This window comes from Trematomus bernacchii, unplaced genomic scaffold (assembly GCF_902827165.1).
Source record: "Trematomus bernacchii unplaced genomic scaffold, fTreBer1.1, whole genome shotgun sequence".
Classification (NCBI taxonomy): Eukaryota; Metazoa; Chordata; class Actinopteri; order Perciformes; family Nototheniidae; genus Trematomus; species Trematomus bernacchii.
Window position 1 is genome coordinate 971,483 of NW_022987589.1, and position 15,152 is coordinate 986,634.

Here is a 15,152-nt window from a genome sequence, read left to right on the forward strand (position 1 = left end):
CAAATATATTTTTGATATATAACGATGGGGATTCTTTGAAAGAAAAATGTTTTTAGTGAGTTTTTGACACAAACTTTGATATTTCTGAAACTATTTATTGACGTCAGGACTGAATATTCCTGAAATATTACGTAATAAATTGATTAATTGTCATATATGTACACAATTGTATAATAAACAGCCTGAATGCAACATGCAATACACTTCCCTGCATTTAAAAAAATATCAATGATGACATATTGCAGTAGTTAGTCGGACTGCAACGATTAATGAATCATCAGAAACATTTACTTTCACTATTTTTTATGCAAACATTTCAGAAACTGCTGTTTTAATCCTTTAAAATCTAAATATTTGCTGCTTTTCTCTTTTTCCATATCATAATCAAGTGAATATCCTGTATTTTAGAAACAGGGATGGATGTTTTTCCCCATTGTATGACATTTTATAGGCTTAAAAATGATGCACCAGTTGGAAATGATATAATGAAACTGTAAAAATACATGCGATTGAAATAAACAACCAAAATATTTGTCTTAATCTTTACACATATTATATATTTTAGGTAGGGATACAGTGAAACGTGGTGTAGTTTTGGCGAATAAAATATATAATCAATAAAAGATAATATACTGAACTAATTGACTATTTTAAAATATTTTTGAAATGCATGCTTTAAAGCATCAAATCAACATATTGTGATTTGATTGGTTCTTACATAATGCATGAATATAAAAACTGAAAACGTGTAATAATTTACTACATATTGTGTTCAGGCTGTTTATTGCATAATGAAATTAGCATTCATAACATTTTGTGTAGTTATTACATGCTGTGTTTTCGCAACAACAACAACATTGTTTGCTAAGGATAGTCACAGCCATCTGTCCTCAGATATCCTACAAATGCCAAATTAATGTAAAAATCTAAAGAAAAAATATTCTTCAATCCTTTGCAACTTGTTTTTCTCTTTGTACAAACACATGGAGTCACCTTTAATACCTTGAATGTTGAAAATATAATATTAAACTACAGATTTGTTCGAGAAAAACGATAAATAAAGTGCTTCATTTTCATTTGAGTGCTTATTACTTTCCCCATGCTGCACATCATGGACATTCACTTTAAGCTGAAGCATCTACATGTTGCCTCTAGTCCTGGGAATTTGATTTTGAAGGGCCTTTAAGAGAGGCCGTCTAATCGCTCAGGTCCAGAGAGATGTCGAGCTTTGGGAGTGCCGTCTGCAGCCGGCTCACCGTCGTCTTTCTGTCTCTGATCCCCGGCAGGTCGCTCAGGAACAGGAGCTCCAGGTTCCTGAGGGAATATCATACTTTCATTTAAAGGCCCCCTATTATACTGTTTTTCATCAATATATTATAGGTCTCAGATATATACAAAACATGTCTCTGAAGTGTTTGGCTCCAAACTCCAAACAGATCATTGCAGCATTACCCATAATCCCCTCTGTTTCAGCCCTGTTTCAAAAGTGCTGATTCTCTGTCTGTTACTTTAGATGAAAATAAGGAGCCCCTCCCCACGCCCCTCTGAGAGAGATTTGGTTAAAAAGAACACAATGGTGCTCTAGGAGTATCCCTTTAATCTCCCTGTTGTTTCGGCTAATAATCACCTGAGTTTGTGCAGGGCGATGAGGCCCTTGTCGGTCACGTTTCCACACGACACCACCTCCATGCGGAGCAGACTCTGCTGCAGGTTCTCGATGGTGCTCAGCCTCTCCAGACACGTGTCCTCGATGTAGATACACCGGTTCAGCTTGATCTCCTCCAAGTGCTGCAAACCATCTACACACACACGCACACGCACACGCACACGCACACGCACACTCTACTGATTAGATTAACAGAGAGGGATTTAACACCTGAATAACTCTCTTAACGCTCGGTGTAAAACATCCCGGCAGCGTGCGTCACTTTGGGACGATCAGAGAGAGATTCACTTTCCTGTTAACACAGAGAATCACTTTCAGGTGAATGTGAAGCTCAGGTTAATGCAACATTTAGACTTTCTGAGAGGAGCTTTAATCTTTGATTGATCCGGCGCTTTAGGCTGCTAACAGGCCGGGGGCCGAAACGTAATACTCTGTTAAACTGAGCGGAAAGATTCTGTTACACGGCAAGTAACATGAATATTTACTATATTACAATTACAATAAAAATAAGAAAAAAATATTCAAGATAAATGTGTAGAAACTTAGGTATGGAATATAATTACAAAAAATACAATACATTTATGATGGAATAAAAATAAATAAATAATATCTAGAATAGACATAAATATATAATAGAATAAAAATACCGCAAAAAAATATGCTAATATATTAATTGCATCTCTTTGCATAATTTATTTTTACTTGCATATTTTTCATTTCTAAATTCTAATGTATTCCTGGTTTTAGTCCATGCCTATGTGGAGTGAAATGTAAATGTTGTTTATTTCTTTCTCACTGTGCTCACGTACCCAGGTGGTCGAAGCCCCGGTACATGATGCAGGACTCGGTGGCGTCGATGCCCTGGATCTTGAAGCGGCCCAGGGGTCCGGTCGGCAGCGCGTTGTAGTCGTGCTGCCAGCGGTCCAAACCCTGGAACCGGACTTTGGCCCCGCAGCGGAGCAGCCACTCTGCGGCGGCCCGGTCCGGACCCACCGCCTGGATCCGCTCATAGTCCACTCTGAGGGGGGGGGGGGGGGGGGGAATATTCATTGTATTTGTTTATTCCACACATGGCAGTTATTTTAAAACAAAACATGTACACTTATACGGTTTCTTTTTTTTATAGCGCATGGTGGAAAGGAGCAGAGAGAAGAACATCTTATTTTACCTGCCCCTTCTTACAAAAAATAACAAACAAAAGTTTAAAAAGTAAAATAAAAGCAATATTCTTTCAGTCACAGTTGCTTACAAATCTTGAAACATAAAACCAAAACACAATCAAAAGTCAACTTCATACTGTCTAAATACGCTTTCTTTATACATTTTCTCAAACATAAAAATGTTCTTACAGCCCTTTAAATCATTCGGCAAAGAATTCCACTTCTTTACGCCAAGAGACACACATCTTCGTGCAAACTGATGCTTAAAATGTAATTTCCTCCTACATATCAAAGTACCAGAGAAGAGGAGGAGGTGAAGTCAAGGAGGGTCACAGGAAATAAAAGTCTGATTTAAGAGTTAATTATATTTCACATCATTAATCTGAATCTGTAGAGTAACTAAAGGTATTAAAGGTTTTCTAGTTATTACAAGTCCCCTTGTGTGTTATGAAGGTTTTTCTGCATGTAAACGGTCTGCAGAGTCACAAACCCTCAAAGTACACCCTGTAGCGAGTAAAACTCTAACACAGAAAAGACCTGTCTATGCTGCCCCAGAACGCCTCGTTGGACATTTTGTTTTTCTTCCTGGGCAGAGTGACATGCCCATACCCAAATGGACCAATCCGTGGAGCCGTTACGTTACGTCCACGGACTTCCTCACACACACACACTCAATCTTTTCTCAGCTGCAGCTCCGCCGATTTCTCCTCCCTGAGACGGCGGGACGCGGCGAGGCTGTGATTCGGTGTGTGAGCACACACACAAACTCCCAGCCAGGCTGCGGGTGTGTGTGTGTGTTCGGGCTGGTTTCGCTGTGTCTCGCTGTCTCGCAGACGGCCTCTGGGCTCATAGGGAGGGGGGGCAGGAGCTCCAACAAGCCGTTTAGGACAGAGAGTGAATACACATACTATACAGAGATGCTGTATGAGAAACCAATGTGAGTTTGGAAAATTGCACAATATAAATCTATTTTAGTAGACCTCAACAATGGAAATATGATCAGTAGAAATGGCCATGACATGGGACCTTTAAATACATGTAGTAGTAAAGTACAACATTAACCTCTGAATTGTAGTGGAGTAGAAATACAAAGTAGCATGAAATGAAAACTCAATTAAAGTACAAGTCCCTCAAGATTGTACTTAAGTTCAGTACTTGAGTAAATGCACTTAGTTACTTTACACCACTGGATATGATCAGTTATCTCCATGCATTGCAGTGTATCCATAAGTTAGCAAATGCAGCTCTATCATTTATCTATGTTGCAATAATATATATATTGATTTTACTTGTTAAACACTGCATTGAGCCATCCCCAGAAGTGTCTGCGGCTGCTCTCCCTCTGAGACACTGCGCACTGCACTGCCCGAGTTAACAGCCTCATATCTGAAAAACACAAAGAAAATAAACTATATTATAAAACTACACTTATATATCTTTCTGTATGCTATTGCTCTAACAAGGTACACAAATAAATACTGAAAATGCGTCACAGACAGAATAATCTCACCTTCCTCCAACTCTGTTTACATTTGAGACGCGTCCATTGCTCTGACCTCTTGTGTACTTACGTACAGAAAAGCGTGCTCGCTGATTGGCTGAACCGAGAGCGCCGTAAGGGGGCGTGTTAACGTCTCAAATTTCAGGATGTAGCATCATGCTAACAGCAGGAAATAGGAGGGAGGAGGAGACTCAAAAGAAAACTGATACTCTGGAGGTGTTTCTGACAGTTATACAATGGAGACGCCACTGTGAGGGTTACTGAACTTCGTGATCATGATCCGGACTTTTTGTGGAGCGACTGTGAAGGCTGTCGGGACCGCGAGGCCCATAAAGGAGGTCAGACGGCTACACAGGTACATGCTAATGCTAATCAGGTGTTACTTGGTAGGATAGAGAATTAGCAGACTAGCATCTACCTACATGGATACCTAATGCATGTTTGTTTTAACACATATAACATCAAGAGATTCATGCTATTTTAGAGGGAGGTAAACAATGTTTGTATAGGATTATTTTAAATTATATCTTGAAGCAAAATGACAGAAAATATCTTCAAATCAAGCACATTTTTTGCTCTGAATCTTGTGTAATACCAATCTTTTAATGGTGTTAAATTTCAGCTTTAATTGCACAGTTGAGTACAAAAAGTTGGCAACTTTAAAAACAGGTTATGTGGATTATATCACATGTATTTATTTATTGTCCCTTTACATTTTTATTTAATTAAAATCCTGAAATGTTTTGGTGCATAGCCAAGGATTGTCTTTTTGTTGGGAGTCATTTGTCATTTCTAATGTGTTTTTTTAGGGGATTTGACTTTAAGACACGCAATATAACACTGCACTGCTTTATGCATATGTTAAAAATCAAAGAGGAAAAATACACAATCATCAAGTCTGGAGATTTATTCCCATTGTGGTCCCCTAGTATAATAACTCTTATCATACCATAAGATAATAAGAAACGAACATAATTGCCCATAAGAACTGTGTCAGTATATTCAGTTACAAGCACATATTGAAAGGCTCCTTAAAAAGTTAAATAAAAGCAGCATAACCTGCACTTTGAAACCAGTTATTTCTTAACACTACAAGTGAGAAACTAACTTTTAATAATTGCCAGTCAGAGCCAAGGGCATTCAGCTGTAGATTACATAACACCTCTCTCTGCAGAACCCGATCTGTTACAAGGTGACAATGCACGTATTGATATGTTGATATTGATATGTCCAAACTGTCTTTACCCTTTGAGCTCATTTCCATCCGCAGTCCCTCACATCAAACATTTAAGAAGTTTACATTTTACAAACATAGCAAAAACAAAATACATGTTATGCAAAAAGTGCAAAAGAGCAAGAATACACAAGTATTTACCACATGGTAATACAATATAGCAGCTACGACATATAAAGTGCAAGAGAAGATACAAGAGATACCTAAAGTGCAAGAGGAGATACCCCTGTGTTAAAGTGCAGTTATCGGTGATTGCACGTCTGTTTGTTTCTCAACCATTCTTTGAGTTGACCTTTGAAGCTATTGACAGTGGGACAATCCCGTATCTCAGTTGGGAGGCTATTCCACAATGAGCTGACTTTAATGGAGAGGACATTTTGTCCAAAAGTGGTCCGTCTATGGTGGACCTCACAGTCTCCTCTGGTTTCTGACCTAGTGCAGCGTCCAGTGTGTTTTTTGTGCATGAATTCCCCTGAGGGAGGGGGGGCCAGTCCATGTAAACATTTATAAATAAAGCACATTGGTTATTGTGATACTGTGTGCTACACCAGTCAGTCCCTATTTTTGAGCCCACTGTCCCTTTTATGAAGGAATGCCTGCAGCATGTGTTTCTTGTTAGACCTGCAGTCTTTTTCCTTTTCCTTTTCCCTCGTAATCAAAACCAGCAAGAAGTTTCATAACTGATCAAATGTTCTTCCGGTTTCAACAGGAACAGAGCTTAAAGCCATGTTTCCTCCCAGTTATTTGGGTGGTCCTGATTCAACCTTAAGGTTCAGATAAGTGGACTGTGCTGCTTTTTTTTCTGCACTGCTTGTTTTGTTCCAATTTTCAGAGATGGAAACAAGCTGTTGGCGGTTCCCGGCCTCCTGTGGGAGTGAAGCTCTGTGATTTACAGAGCTTCACTCCCAGCCTTCAACAATGTGTTTATCTCAAAGCTGCATTGTGGGAAATCTTCAGTTCCGTTTTTCCTAGAACTGCTCTTTATACTCAGAACTAAAAAGTGTTTGCAGTGGATGCAGTCTTGTGACACGGCTGGAGATTCTCCAAACACTGAAGTCTGATCATTACTGGGGGGGGGGGGGGGTCGCCGCCAAAGCGTCGTAGGGCTGATTTTGAGACTGTAAAATACAAATATATTTATATAAATAAATTACTACAATTATATATTTGGCCTTCATTTAAGGATGTTTTTTTATTTTTTTTATACTGTTTAAAACGAGTTGCCTTTTTTTAAATGAATACTGTTTGTGAGAATGCCCGAGCGGCCATGGAGGCAAAATAGGAGAAGCAGGCAGGTTGGTGTTTTTCCACAGAAAACTGTTTTATTTTTCCATCCACTGTGACAACATGGCGGCCCTCCACCACCCACACAGTATACCACACAGTTCTCAACCACCCTGACTAACAGAAAACACCCAGGACTAATCAAACACACAAGACACAGGTGAGGGAGGAGGAGCAAACACAGGGCACCAGGTGAACACAATCGGGTAATCAGCAGGAGGGAACACAGAGACCGGAAGCAACAGACAAGACGGGGGTGAACACTTATACAATTAATGCCATTTAATCATTTAATAAATACTACATCAATAAATAGTATAAACTATGTACAAATATGCAATGCCAAACTGTACTGTGCAATCACGCTAACAAAGCGCAAACTGTTCACCACCAAAGTGCTGAGTGACATTATTTCCGTGCACAGGGAAGTTGTCGTCAATATACCCTATACAGTACAATGATTATATAAACATGTTAACGAGAGCTCTAGTAACGGCGTCTCGTCGTTACACTGTTTGAAAAAAAAAAAAACTAGTTTGTATTTTCAATAAAGGACATGAAGGTGCAAAAATAAGGCAATAAATAAAAAGTAAGGAAATAATTTTGGGAACCACTGCAAGAGATATATTTTTTTAAAGGGGACCTATCATGCAAAATGCACTTTTTGATGTCTTTCATACAAATATGTGTCCCCGGTGTGTCGGGGAACTCACGCAGCGTCAGAAAATAAAACCCTCTCTCTCTTTTCCTCCGTACCCAAATCTCAAAAACGGAGCTGATCCAGATTTGCGTCCGATATGACGTAATATCTGAAATGTGGACCCACGGCCCTATCAGAAACGTTGCTATCAGAAACAATCCCGACTGTTTTGGACGTAATATGGTCGGTGTTTACATTAGCATCGCTAACACTCAGAGCTAACCTGTACTGGAGAGCATGTGTGTGAAGAAGCAGGAAATAAAAAGGAACTCACCTTGTGGTATAACCGGCAAGAGAGAAAGCCTTTGAGCTCCATACTGTTTCAGACATAATCCTTGATAATCCATGATATGGCGTTTCATCACGGCAGTATTTAGTTTAGACAGTAGCTGCCGGGTCCCGCATGAGCTCAGACCCCTCCTTTTTTATTTTGTATCAATTTATTTTCTTTTTTTAAAGCTTTATTCCCCAAATCAGCACTTTTGAAACAGGAAGTGAAATAGAGGGATATGAGACATGGCTAGAATGGGTGATCTGTTTGGTATTTTGAGCAAAACACTTCATAGACATGTTTTTTATATATTTTTATATATCTGAGACCTATGCTATTGCCTAAAAATAGCATGATAGGTGAGCTTTAAGTTTACCAATGGAAAAATGCTTTTATTTATTTGTATTAACTTTACTATTATTAATGAATTTTTATAATTATCTTAGTTATTTCCTTATTTGAACTTGTAACTGCTTTGTTTTTTATTTTATTTTTTACTTTATTTTATTTCATATTATGTTTTACCATATTATTATTATTATTTGTCATTTGAAAGGAAAAGTCCTATGTCAGGATATGTCTTGATTTGTGAAAATGAAAATAAACAGTTTTTTTAAAAATAAGAAGTTTACCAATGGATTCAGTGCAGCTGGATATTCTCCTGAAATATTTCTCTATGTTTCTGATCAGAGTCAAAGGTCTTCTCCGCTTGTTGGACATTAATCCAGTGACCTCATCATTTGACCTGCTTTAACCTGGTTCTCTTATCTGTATTTATCCTGATTTTAAAGTGTGTGTGTGTGTGTGTGTGTGCCGTCTGTGTTTCAGCTCGTATGACGTGGCGGTGGTGGGGGGGGGGCATCGTGGGTCTGGCCACCGTCAGAGAGCTGATCCTGAGACACCCGACGCTCAGCTTCATCCTGCTGGAGAAGGAGAAGGAGCTCGGTACGTCCCTCCAGAGGACGATATAAGAAGTGAAGTGTTTAAACTTGGTGCAGACACAAGAGAAAGAATAGTTTCAGTTTATTTACACCAACAGTGTGCATTTTTTATTTATTTAATTAAAGCAATTACACATTTTAAAATGTATCGTGGTTAGCTTAATGGTATTTTACTGTACTCTTTTCCTGTTAAAGTTTTTGCAGCAGCTCTTCAAAATGTCCGTGCACGCTCCTGATGATAAACCTATCTATTAATGTCTCTTTAAAAATGTACTTCCTGTGTCTGCAGCGGTGCATCAGAGCGGTCACAACAGCGGAGTGATCCACAGCGGGATCTACTACACCCCCGGCTCTCTGAAGGCCCGGCTGTGTGTGCGCGGCGCCACGTTAGCTTACGAGTACTGCGACAAGAAGGGACTGCCCTACAAGAAATGTGGAAAGGTCCGTATATATAGCAAATCAAATACTAGCCATACGTTACTGAGGCTGTAATTTATGGTCTTCAACGTCATCATCACGCTTAAAAATTAACAACAAGCTCGTACAAAATCCTCACTTTGAATAACAATTTAATGTATATTTTCTGAATATCGGAACGCAGTGAAAATTAGTTTTAGAGTCTAAATACCAGGATATATTTTAGATGATGACTTTTTATATTAAAGGTCCCATGTCATGCTTTTCCGATTATTACCCGTCCCCTTGTGTGTTATGACATGGGACCTTTAAAAGAAATGTCTTAATAAATGTTGAATTTCCTTGAATTTTGCAAAGTATGTCTGAAACCTACGCAGCCACCACTGGAATCCCATTATACTAATTGTATATATTTCTAATAATATTATTGTAGCCTTTCCTTTTTCTATCACTGTGCACAAACACAACAAAAGGAATGCAATATTAAACTTTATGAATGAAGTTTCAAACCTTTTGGTACAGCCCTATATTTATATACAAAATGCATTCAACACAAACTCTGTTTAAGGATTTGCAGGATGGATCATTGTGATGTAATTGTGTTGTTATCGATGTGTGTGTTTGTGCAGCTGATCGTGGCCACGGAGCAGGAGGAGATCCCCCGGCTGCAGGCTCTGTACGAGCGCGGCATGAAGAACAACGTGAGAGACCTGAGCATCGTCAACGCTGAGGGCATCCGCGAGAGAGAGCCGTACTGCAGGGTGAGAGAAGACTCACACACTGATGCACACAGTGTCTGCTGTCCTTAAAGGCCCGGACACACCAAGCCGATTTCGGCCGTCGATAGATGTCTGGCCGTCGATGAGCGTCCTGTCGCCCTACTCAGATTGGTGTTTCCCGCACCGTCGTGTCTTTTCGGCCATGCCGACACCTTCCGCTGTTGAATCGGGGAGCTGTCGGCAAAAGAAATCACTCTGATTGGCTGTTCAGCTTAGCGAATCAGTGCATGTGAAGCGAGGTACGCAAACAATTGATTAAGAAGGCACACACACAGAAGGCTAATATTTTTCATTTTCATCTATCTGCTTCCACAAGCAACAGTCCAAGGGCTGATACCGCCAGTACCGCACTAAACATGTTTTCGATGGACGAGAGTGAAAATGGAACGCACACGCTATTTGTTGTTTGTATATATCATGCAGTCTGTCTTCCGGTTGTTGCCTCTTTTGAATGACGAATACACATTACCGCCGCCTGTTGGTAAGGAGAGTTATTGCCACTCAAGCATGCGCAGTTCGTATGTGCTACTTGGCCGTCGGCTGAAGTCTTTGCGGTGTGTTCCAGTGCGACTGTTTGGCCAAGACGCAGGAGACGTGAGGCGACGCAACAGTCGTGTTCCATCGGGACGTGTCCTTTGGTGTCAGCTTGGTGTGTCTGGGCCTTAAAGGTCGCCTATTATACTGTTCTTCATCAATATATTATAGGTCTCAGATATATACAAATCATGTCTCTGAAATCTTTGGCTCCAAACACCAAACAGATCATTGCAGCATCCCATAATCCCCTCTGTTTCAGCCCTGTTTCCAAAGTGCTGATTCTCTGTCTGTTACTTTAGATGAAAATAAGGAGCCCCTCCCCACGCCCCTCTGAGAGATATTTGGTTAAAAAGAACACAATGGTGCTCTAGGAGGAGATTCAGGTGATAAGGTGGGGGGGGGGGGGTTACCTTGGTTGGTGATTGGCTAATGGTTACACAAGACAAAACATTGTTATGACATCATAAAGTGGCCAAAATCTGATCAGCTCATTTTCAGACAGGTTTTTATATAAATGGATCAGGACAAAAAGAGAGAGAATCTTTGTTCCTGAAACTTTCAGAGTCTCTTTACACAGAGGGGACACATGTTGATGAAGAAGAGACATGGAGAAGAGGGGACACATGTTGATGTAGAAGAGACATGAAGAAGAGGGGACACATGTTGATGTAGAAGAGACATGAAGAAGAGGGGACACATGTTGATGGAGAAGAGACATGAAGAAGAGGGGACACATGTTGATGTAGAAGAGACATGAAGAAGAGGAGACACATGTTGATGTAGAAGAGACATGAAGAAGAGGGGACACATGTTGATGTAGAAAAGACATGAAGAAGAGGGGACACATGTTGATGTAGAAGAGACATGAAAAAGTGGATTTTGCATAATAGGTGACCTTTAAATTAGAGTAAAGGATCTGATGCTTCCTCCTCCCCCCCTGCAGGGCATCATGGCTCTGGACTCTCCGTACACCGGCATCGTGGACTGGAGGATGGTGGCTCTCCGGTACGGGCAGGACTTTGAGGAGGCGGGGGGGACGGTGGTGACGGAGTCCGAGGTCAACGACATCTGCTCGGCGACGGAGAGCCAGACCGGGAGCACAGAGGGTAAAAAAACAGGGGTGCAGAGTAACAAAGTGCTTTTACTATAAAGTACTGTACTACATTTCTGAGGTTCATTTCCTGAACTTTTATCATTGAATTTTCCTTCAATAACAATAATACACATGCACAGTAATATAACTGATCTTTCATCCAAATTGCAGCTAGTATTTTCACATTATTCTGGTCCATTATAACACAGTCATAATTAAACAAGACTAGTCATTCACATTTGTTTTACTTGCAGGTATGAAATACCCTATTGCAATCAGAGATAAAAAGGTAAGAAACACGCATCATCAAGTACACATATTTAGATTGAGTTTTATAATTGCATTATAATAATGACAACATTTTTAATACACAGGATGCAGCACATACTCAGCATGTTGTAGGAAAACAGAAATAAGAAAAAATGTGTCAATACAATAAAAATATAAAGCCATAGATTTCATTGTGTTGTGTAGCCCCGGGGTTAAAGCTTCACAATTTCTATATCTTGTTTGATTATTTCCATCATTTTCTTGCTGTTGTTTACTCTCCAGGGCAGGGAGGTGCGGTGCCGCTTCGTTCTGACCTGCGGGGGTCTCCACTCGGACCGCCTCTCTCAGATCTCAGGCTGCAGCAGAGAGCCGAGGATCGTTCCCTTCAGAGGAGACTACCTGGTGCTGAAGCCCGAGAAACACTACCTGGTGAAGGGCAACATCTACCCCGTGAGTCTCAGGAACAGTCCTTTCATTTATACACTTTTAAATCATTAGAGATTCACATACCAGTACTGTATGGAATCTGAAAACGGTGGCGACCCCAAGTGGCAGAAAGAGACGTGTGTTTGAGTTGTTGAAGTTTGAAAGATATGGAAATACTTGAACACGTGGTCAGTAACCTTAAGCCTTTCTTTAATACTTTTTCTAAATTATTATTGTTGCATTAGTTGTTATTTCCCATCATCTTAATCTGCTCCCAATGGGGATTTCTAAGTAAACCAAAAGCTTGGAAATTGCAATTATACCTCGGTCTTAATTTGGAGTAACTCTTCTCATCCACTTCTCAGCTGATCTCTGCTCCATATACAAAATAAAAGATCAGATTAGATTCCACTTTTTTGTCATTGCACATGCAGTTTGATAAAGTGTTTGAGGTTCCAGTAGTTTCACATATTGATAACAGTATCACAGTCGTTGGCAAGGTACAGAACGTTTTGTATGAATATGAAATTAATATTAACAAATAAGGTTGTTTTCTCCTTCATTTTTGTCTCCATGTAAATATCCGTATAGGTCCCTGACCCCCGGTTTCCCTTCCTTGGAGTCCACTTCACTCCGAGGATGGACGGGAGTGTTTGGCTCGGTCCGAACGCCGTGCTGGCCTTCAAGAGGGAGGGCTACAAAGTTTACGACTTCAACGCCCGGGACTTTGCAGACGCTCTCTCGTTCAGGTACAACATCAACAACATTTGATCTGTTTTAAAGGTAGGGTAGGTAAGTTTGAGAAACCGGCTCGAGATCGCTAGAATTTGAAAATACACAACCGGAGAAAATCTACCACTTCCTTATAGAGCCCCTCCTCCAACACACACGAACGTGCACATGACCAATGAGGGCACGAGATAAGTTTGTGCACAGATGGAAGGCTGACAGGCAGGTAGGCCATCCAGTTACTTTAGCCGGGCCGGCTCAAATGATTGGTTGTGCTTTTTACAGTACTACAGCTTCCACAGATGACATTTTTTTATGGATTTTTTGTCAAAGCACTTCAGATACTGATTGCTATCGGGATGTTAAGAGCATTCCATGGAATATAACAAAAAGTGTATCTCGAGCCGGTTTCTCAAACTTACCTACCCCACCTTTAAATCATATGATTACAGAGATTCTGAGTGTTTATTCTCTCTGTTGTGCAGGGGTCTTCAGAGGCTGGTGATGAAGAACATGGTGTACGGGATGGGAGAAATGTATCGAGGGATTTTCATTGGTGCACAGGTCAAAATCCTGCAGAAGTACATCCCCGAACTCTCGCGGAGTGACGTGCTCAGGTACAAGATAATGCAAGACCTAATAAATACATGCACACTTCCTTATATGTACAGTATCAGGGGTTGATTAACAGGTGCACTTACCTCTGGAGGTCAATCTACCAGCACAATTGAGATGTGGGGGGGCTCGATAATGCCTGTAATCTGTTTTCAAGATTCAAGGCTTTTATTGTCATTTGTACATAGCTACAGTGTAGTTATGACAATGGAAATCTTAGGTCACAGACTCCTCCAACAGTGCAACACAATAAAACTGATAATAGTTCAAGTAAATAAAATAAAATAGGATATAAATAAAGCGGGTTGGAGAGGAACAAAAGACACAGCAGCCATCTTCACCGGCGCCATCTATCAGTCAATATTGAGATAAGAATTAGCTACCTTTTATTAATTGACTCTGGAAGCCATTGTGCATTTATGTAACTTGTTTGTAAGAAGATAACTGTAGGATTTAATTCTGTTTCCTGTTTCCTCTGCAGGGGTCCTGCAGGGGTCCGGGCTCAGGCTCTGGACCGAGACGGGAACCTAGTGGACGACTTCGTGTTTGACGGCGGCGTCGGGGAGGTGGGCAGCCGTGTTCTCCACGTGAGAAACGCTCCGTCACCCGCCGCCACCTCGTCACTCGCCATCGCTGAGATGGTGGCCGACGAGGTGGAGAAACGCTTTGATCTGTAGAGCAAGATCACAGAATGAAGAAGAGAAAACCAAAAATCATCCTTATCTTGACAGAGTGAAAATATTTGTTATCCAACTGTCCCTACCTCAACATCACTGCCATCATGGAGCTTTTTTTCTCATCACAAGCCTTAATGTGGAGGAGAAAGTTACATATTTCACATTTTTAAAACAGTTTTTACTTAAGTGTTGTTTTAAGTTGCTTCATATGTTAGCTTTACCACATTTCAATACAAGTGCAGCCTTTAGAACTTGTTAGCCTGCTAACGCTAGCCTGCTAACGCTAGCCTGCCAACACTAACCTGCTAACGCAACAGGTGTTCAGGCAGAAAATAACCAACAACTTGTAGCTGTTAGTAAGCTGACAACAAGCTGAGCTCCCATGACTTAACAGTGTACTTAATTAGCCATTATTCTCTCTTTTTTTTAAGCAAATTACAATTAGCTTTAGCAACATTGTTATTAGCCATTAGCTCTTTTTAGTTAGCCGCTGTTTTACAGTAGCAACGGGCTAGCCTCACGAGCATCCAAGCTAGTGAATTTCGGATAAGAAAAATCTTATCAGTTTAATGTTTTAAACATACTTTTTTAAGGAGATTGAGCATTTTAAATGAGGGTTTTTAAAACTATAAATCTTGTATGGTTCTTTTGAGGACATGCAATTTTTATTTCTGTGTTTTGACTGTATGAGTGATTAATTTGTCCCTGTCATTTTAATATTTTAATACTGTAAAGCCTGCCAGTTGTTGTCAAACATGCTCCAGAAATGTATAAGAATGAGAAAAAAGGAAAGAAAAAATAAGGATTTTGTCAGTCATAAAATGTAAACAACATGATGATCTCTAGTTTTTT

The 15,152-nt window shown here is 40.3% G+C and overlaps 2 protein-coding genes across 3 annotated transcripts; one reads left to right on the forward strand and one right to left on the reverse strand.

The window, feature by feature from the left end:
* Nucleotides 1-81: 81 nt before the first annotated feature.
* Nucleotides 82-4,390, reverse strand: dmac2l (distal membrane arm assembly complex 2 like). Of its 2 annotated transcripts, none has more exons than XM_034128992.1 (5): nt 4,337-4,390; nt 4,116-4,212; nt 2,476-2,684; nt 1,628-1,788; nt 82-1,314 (listed from the first exon to the last, which is right to left on the reverse strand). In XM_034128992.1, exons 2-5 carry the CDS (start codon nt 4,208-4,210, stop codon nt 1,183-1,185), a joined length of 597 nt encoding a protein of 198 aa, XP_033984883.1. In that variant the 5' UTR covers nt 4,211-4,212; nt 4,337-4,390; the 3' UTR covers nt 82-1,182. The 2 variants fall into 2 exon arrangements, with proteins under 2 accessions (XP_033984883.1, XP_033984884.1); XM_034128993.1 differs by having other exon boundaries at nt 1,628-1,799.
* Nucleotides 4,391-4,602: 212 nt separating this feature from the next.
* Nucleotides 4,603-14,381, forward strand: l2hgdh (L-2-hydroxyglutarate dehydrogenase). Its single transcript, XM_034129077.1, is given in 11 exon segments — nt 4,603-4,682; nt 8,645-8,666; nt 8,668-8,761; nt 9,047-9,198; nt 9,804-9,935; nt 11,434-11,596; nt 11,838-11,872; nt 12,136-12,303; nt 12,871-13,028; nt 13,494-13,625; nt 14,105-14,381. Coding segments are annotated over 11 exon segments (1,332 nt in total). The 3' UTR covers nt 14,301-14,381.
* The last annotated feature ends 771 nt before the right edge of the window (nt 14,382-15,152 follow it).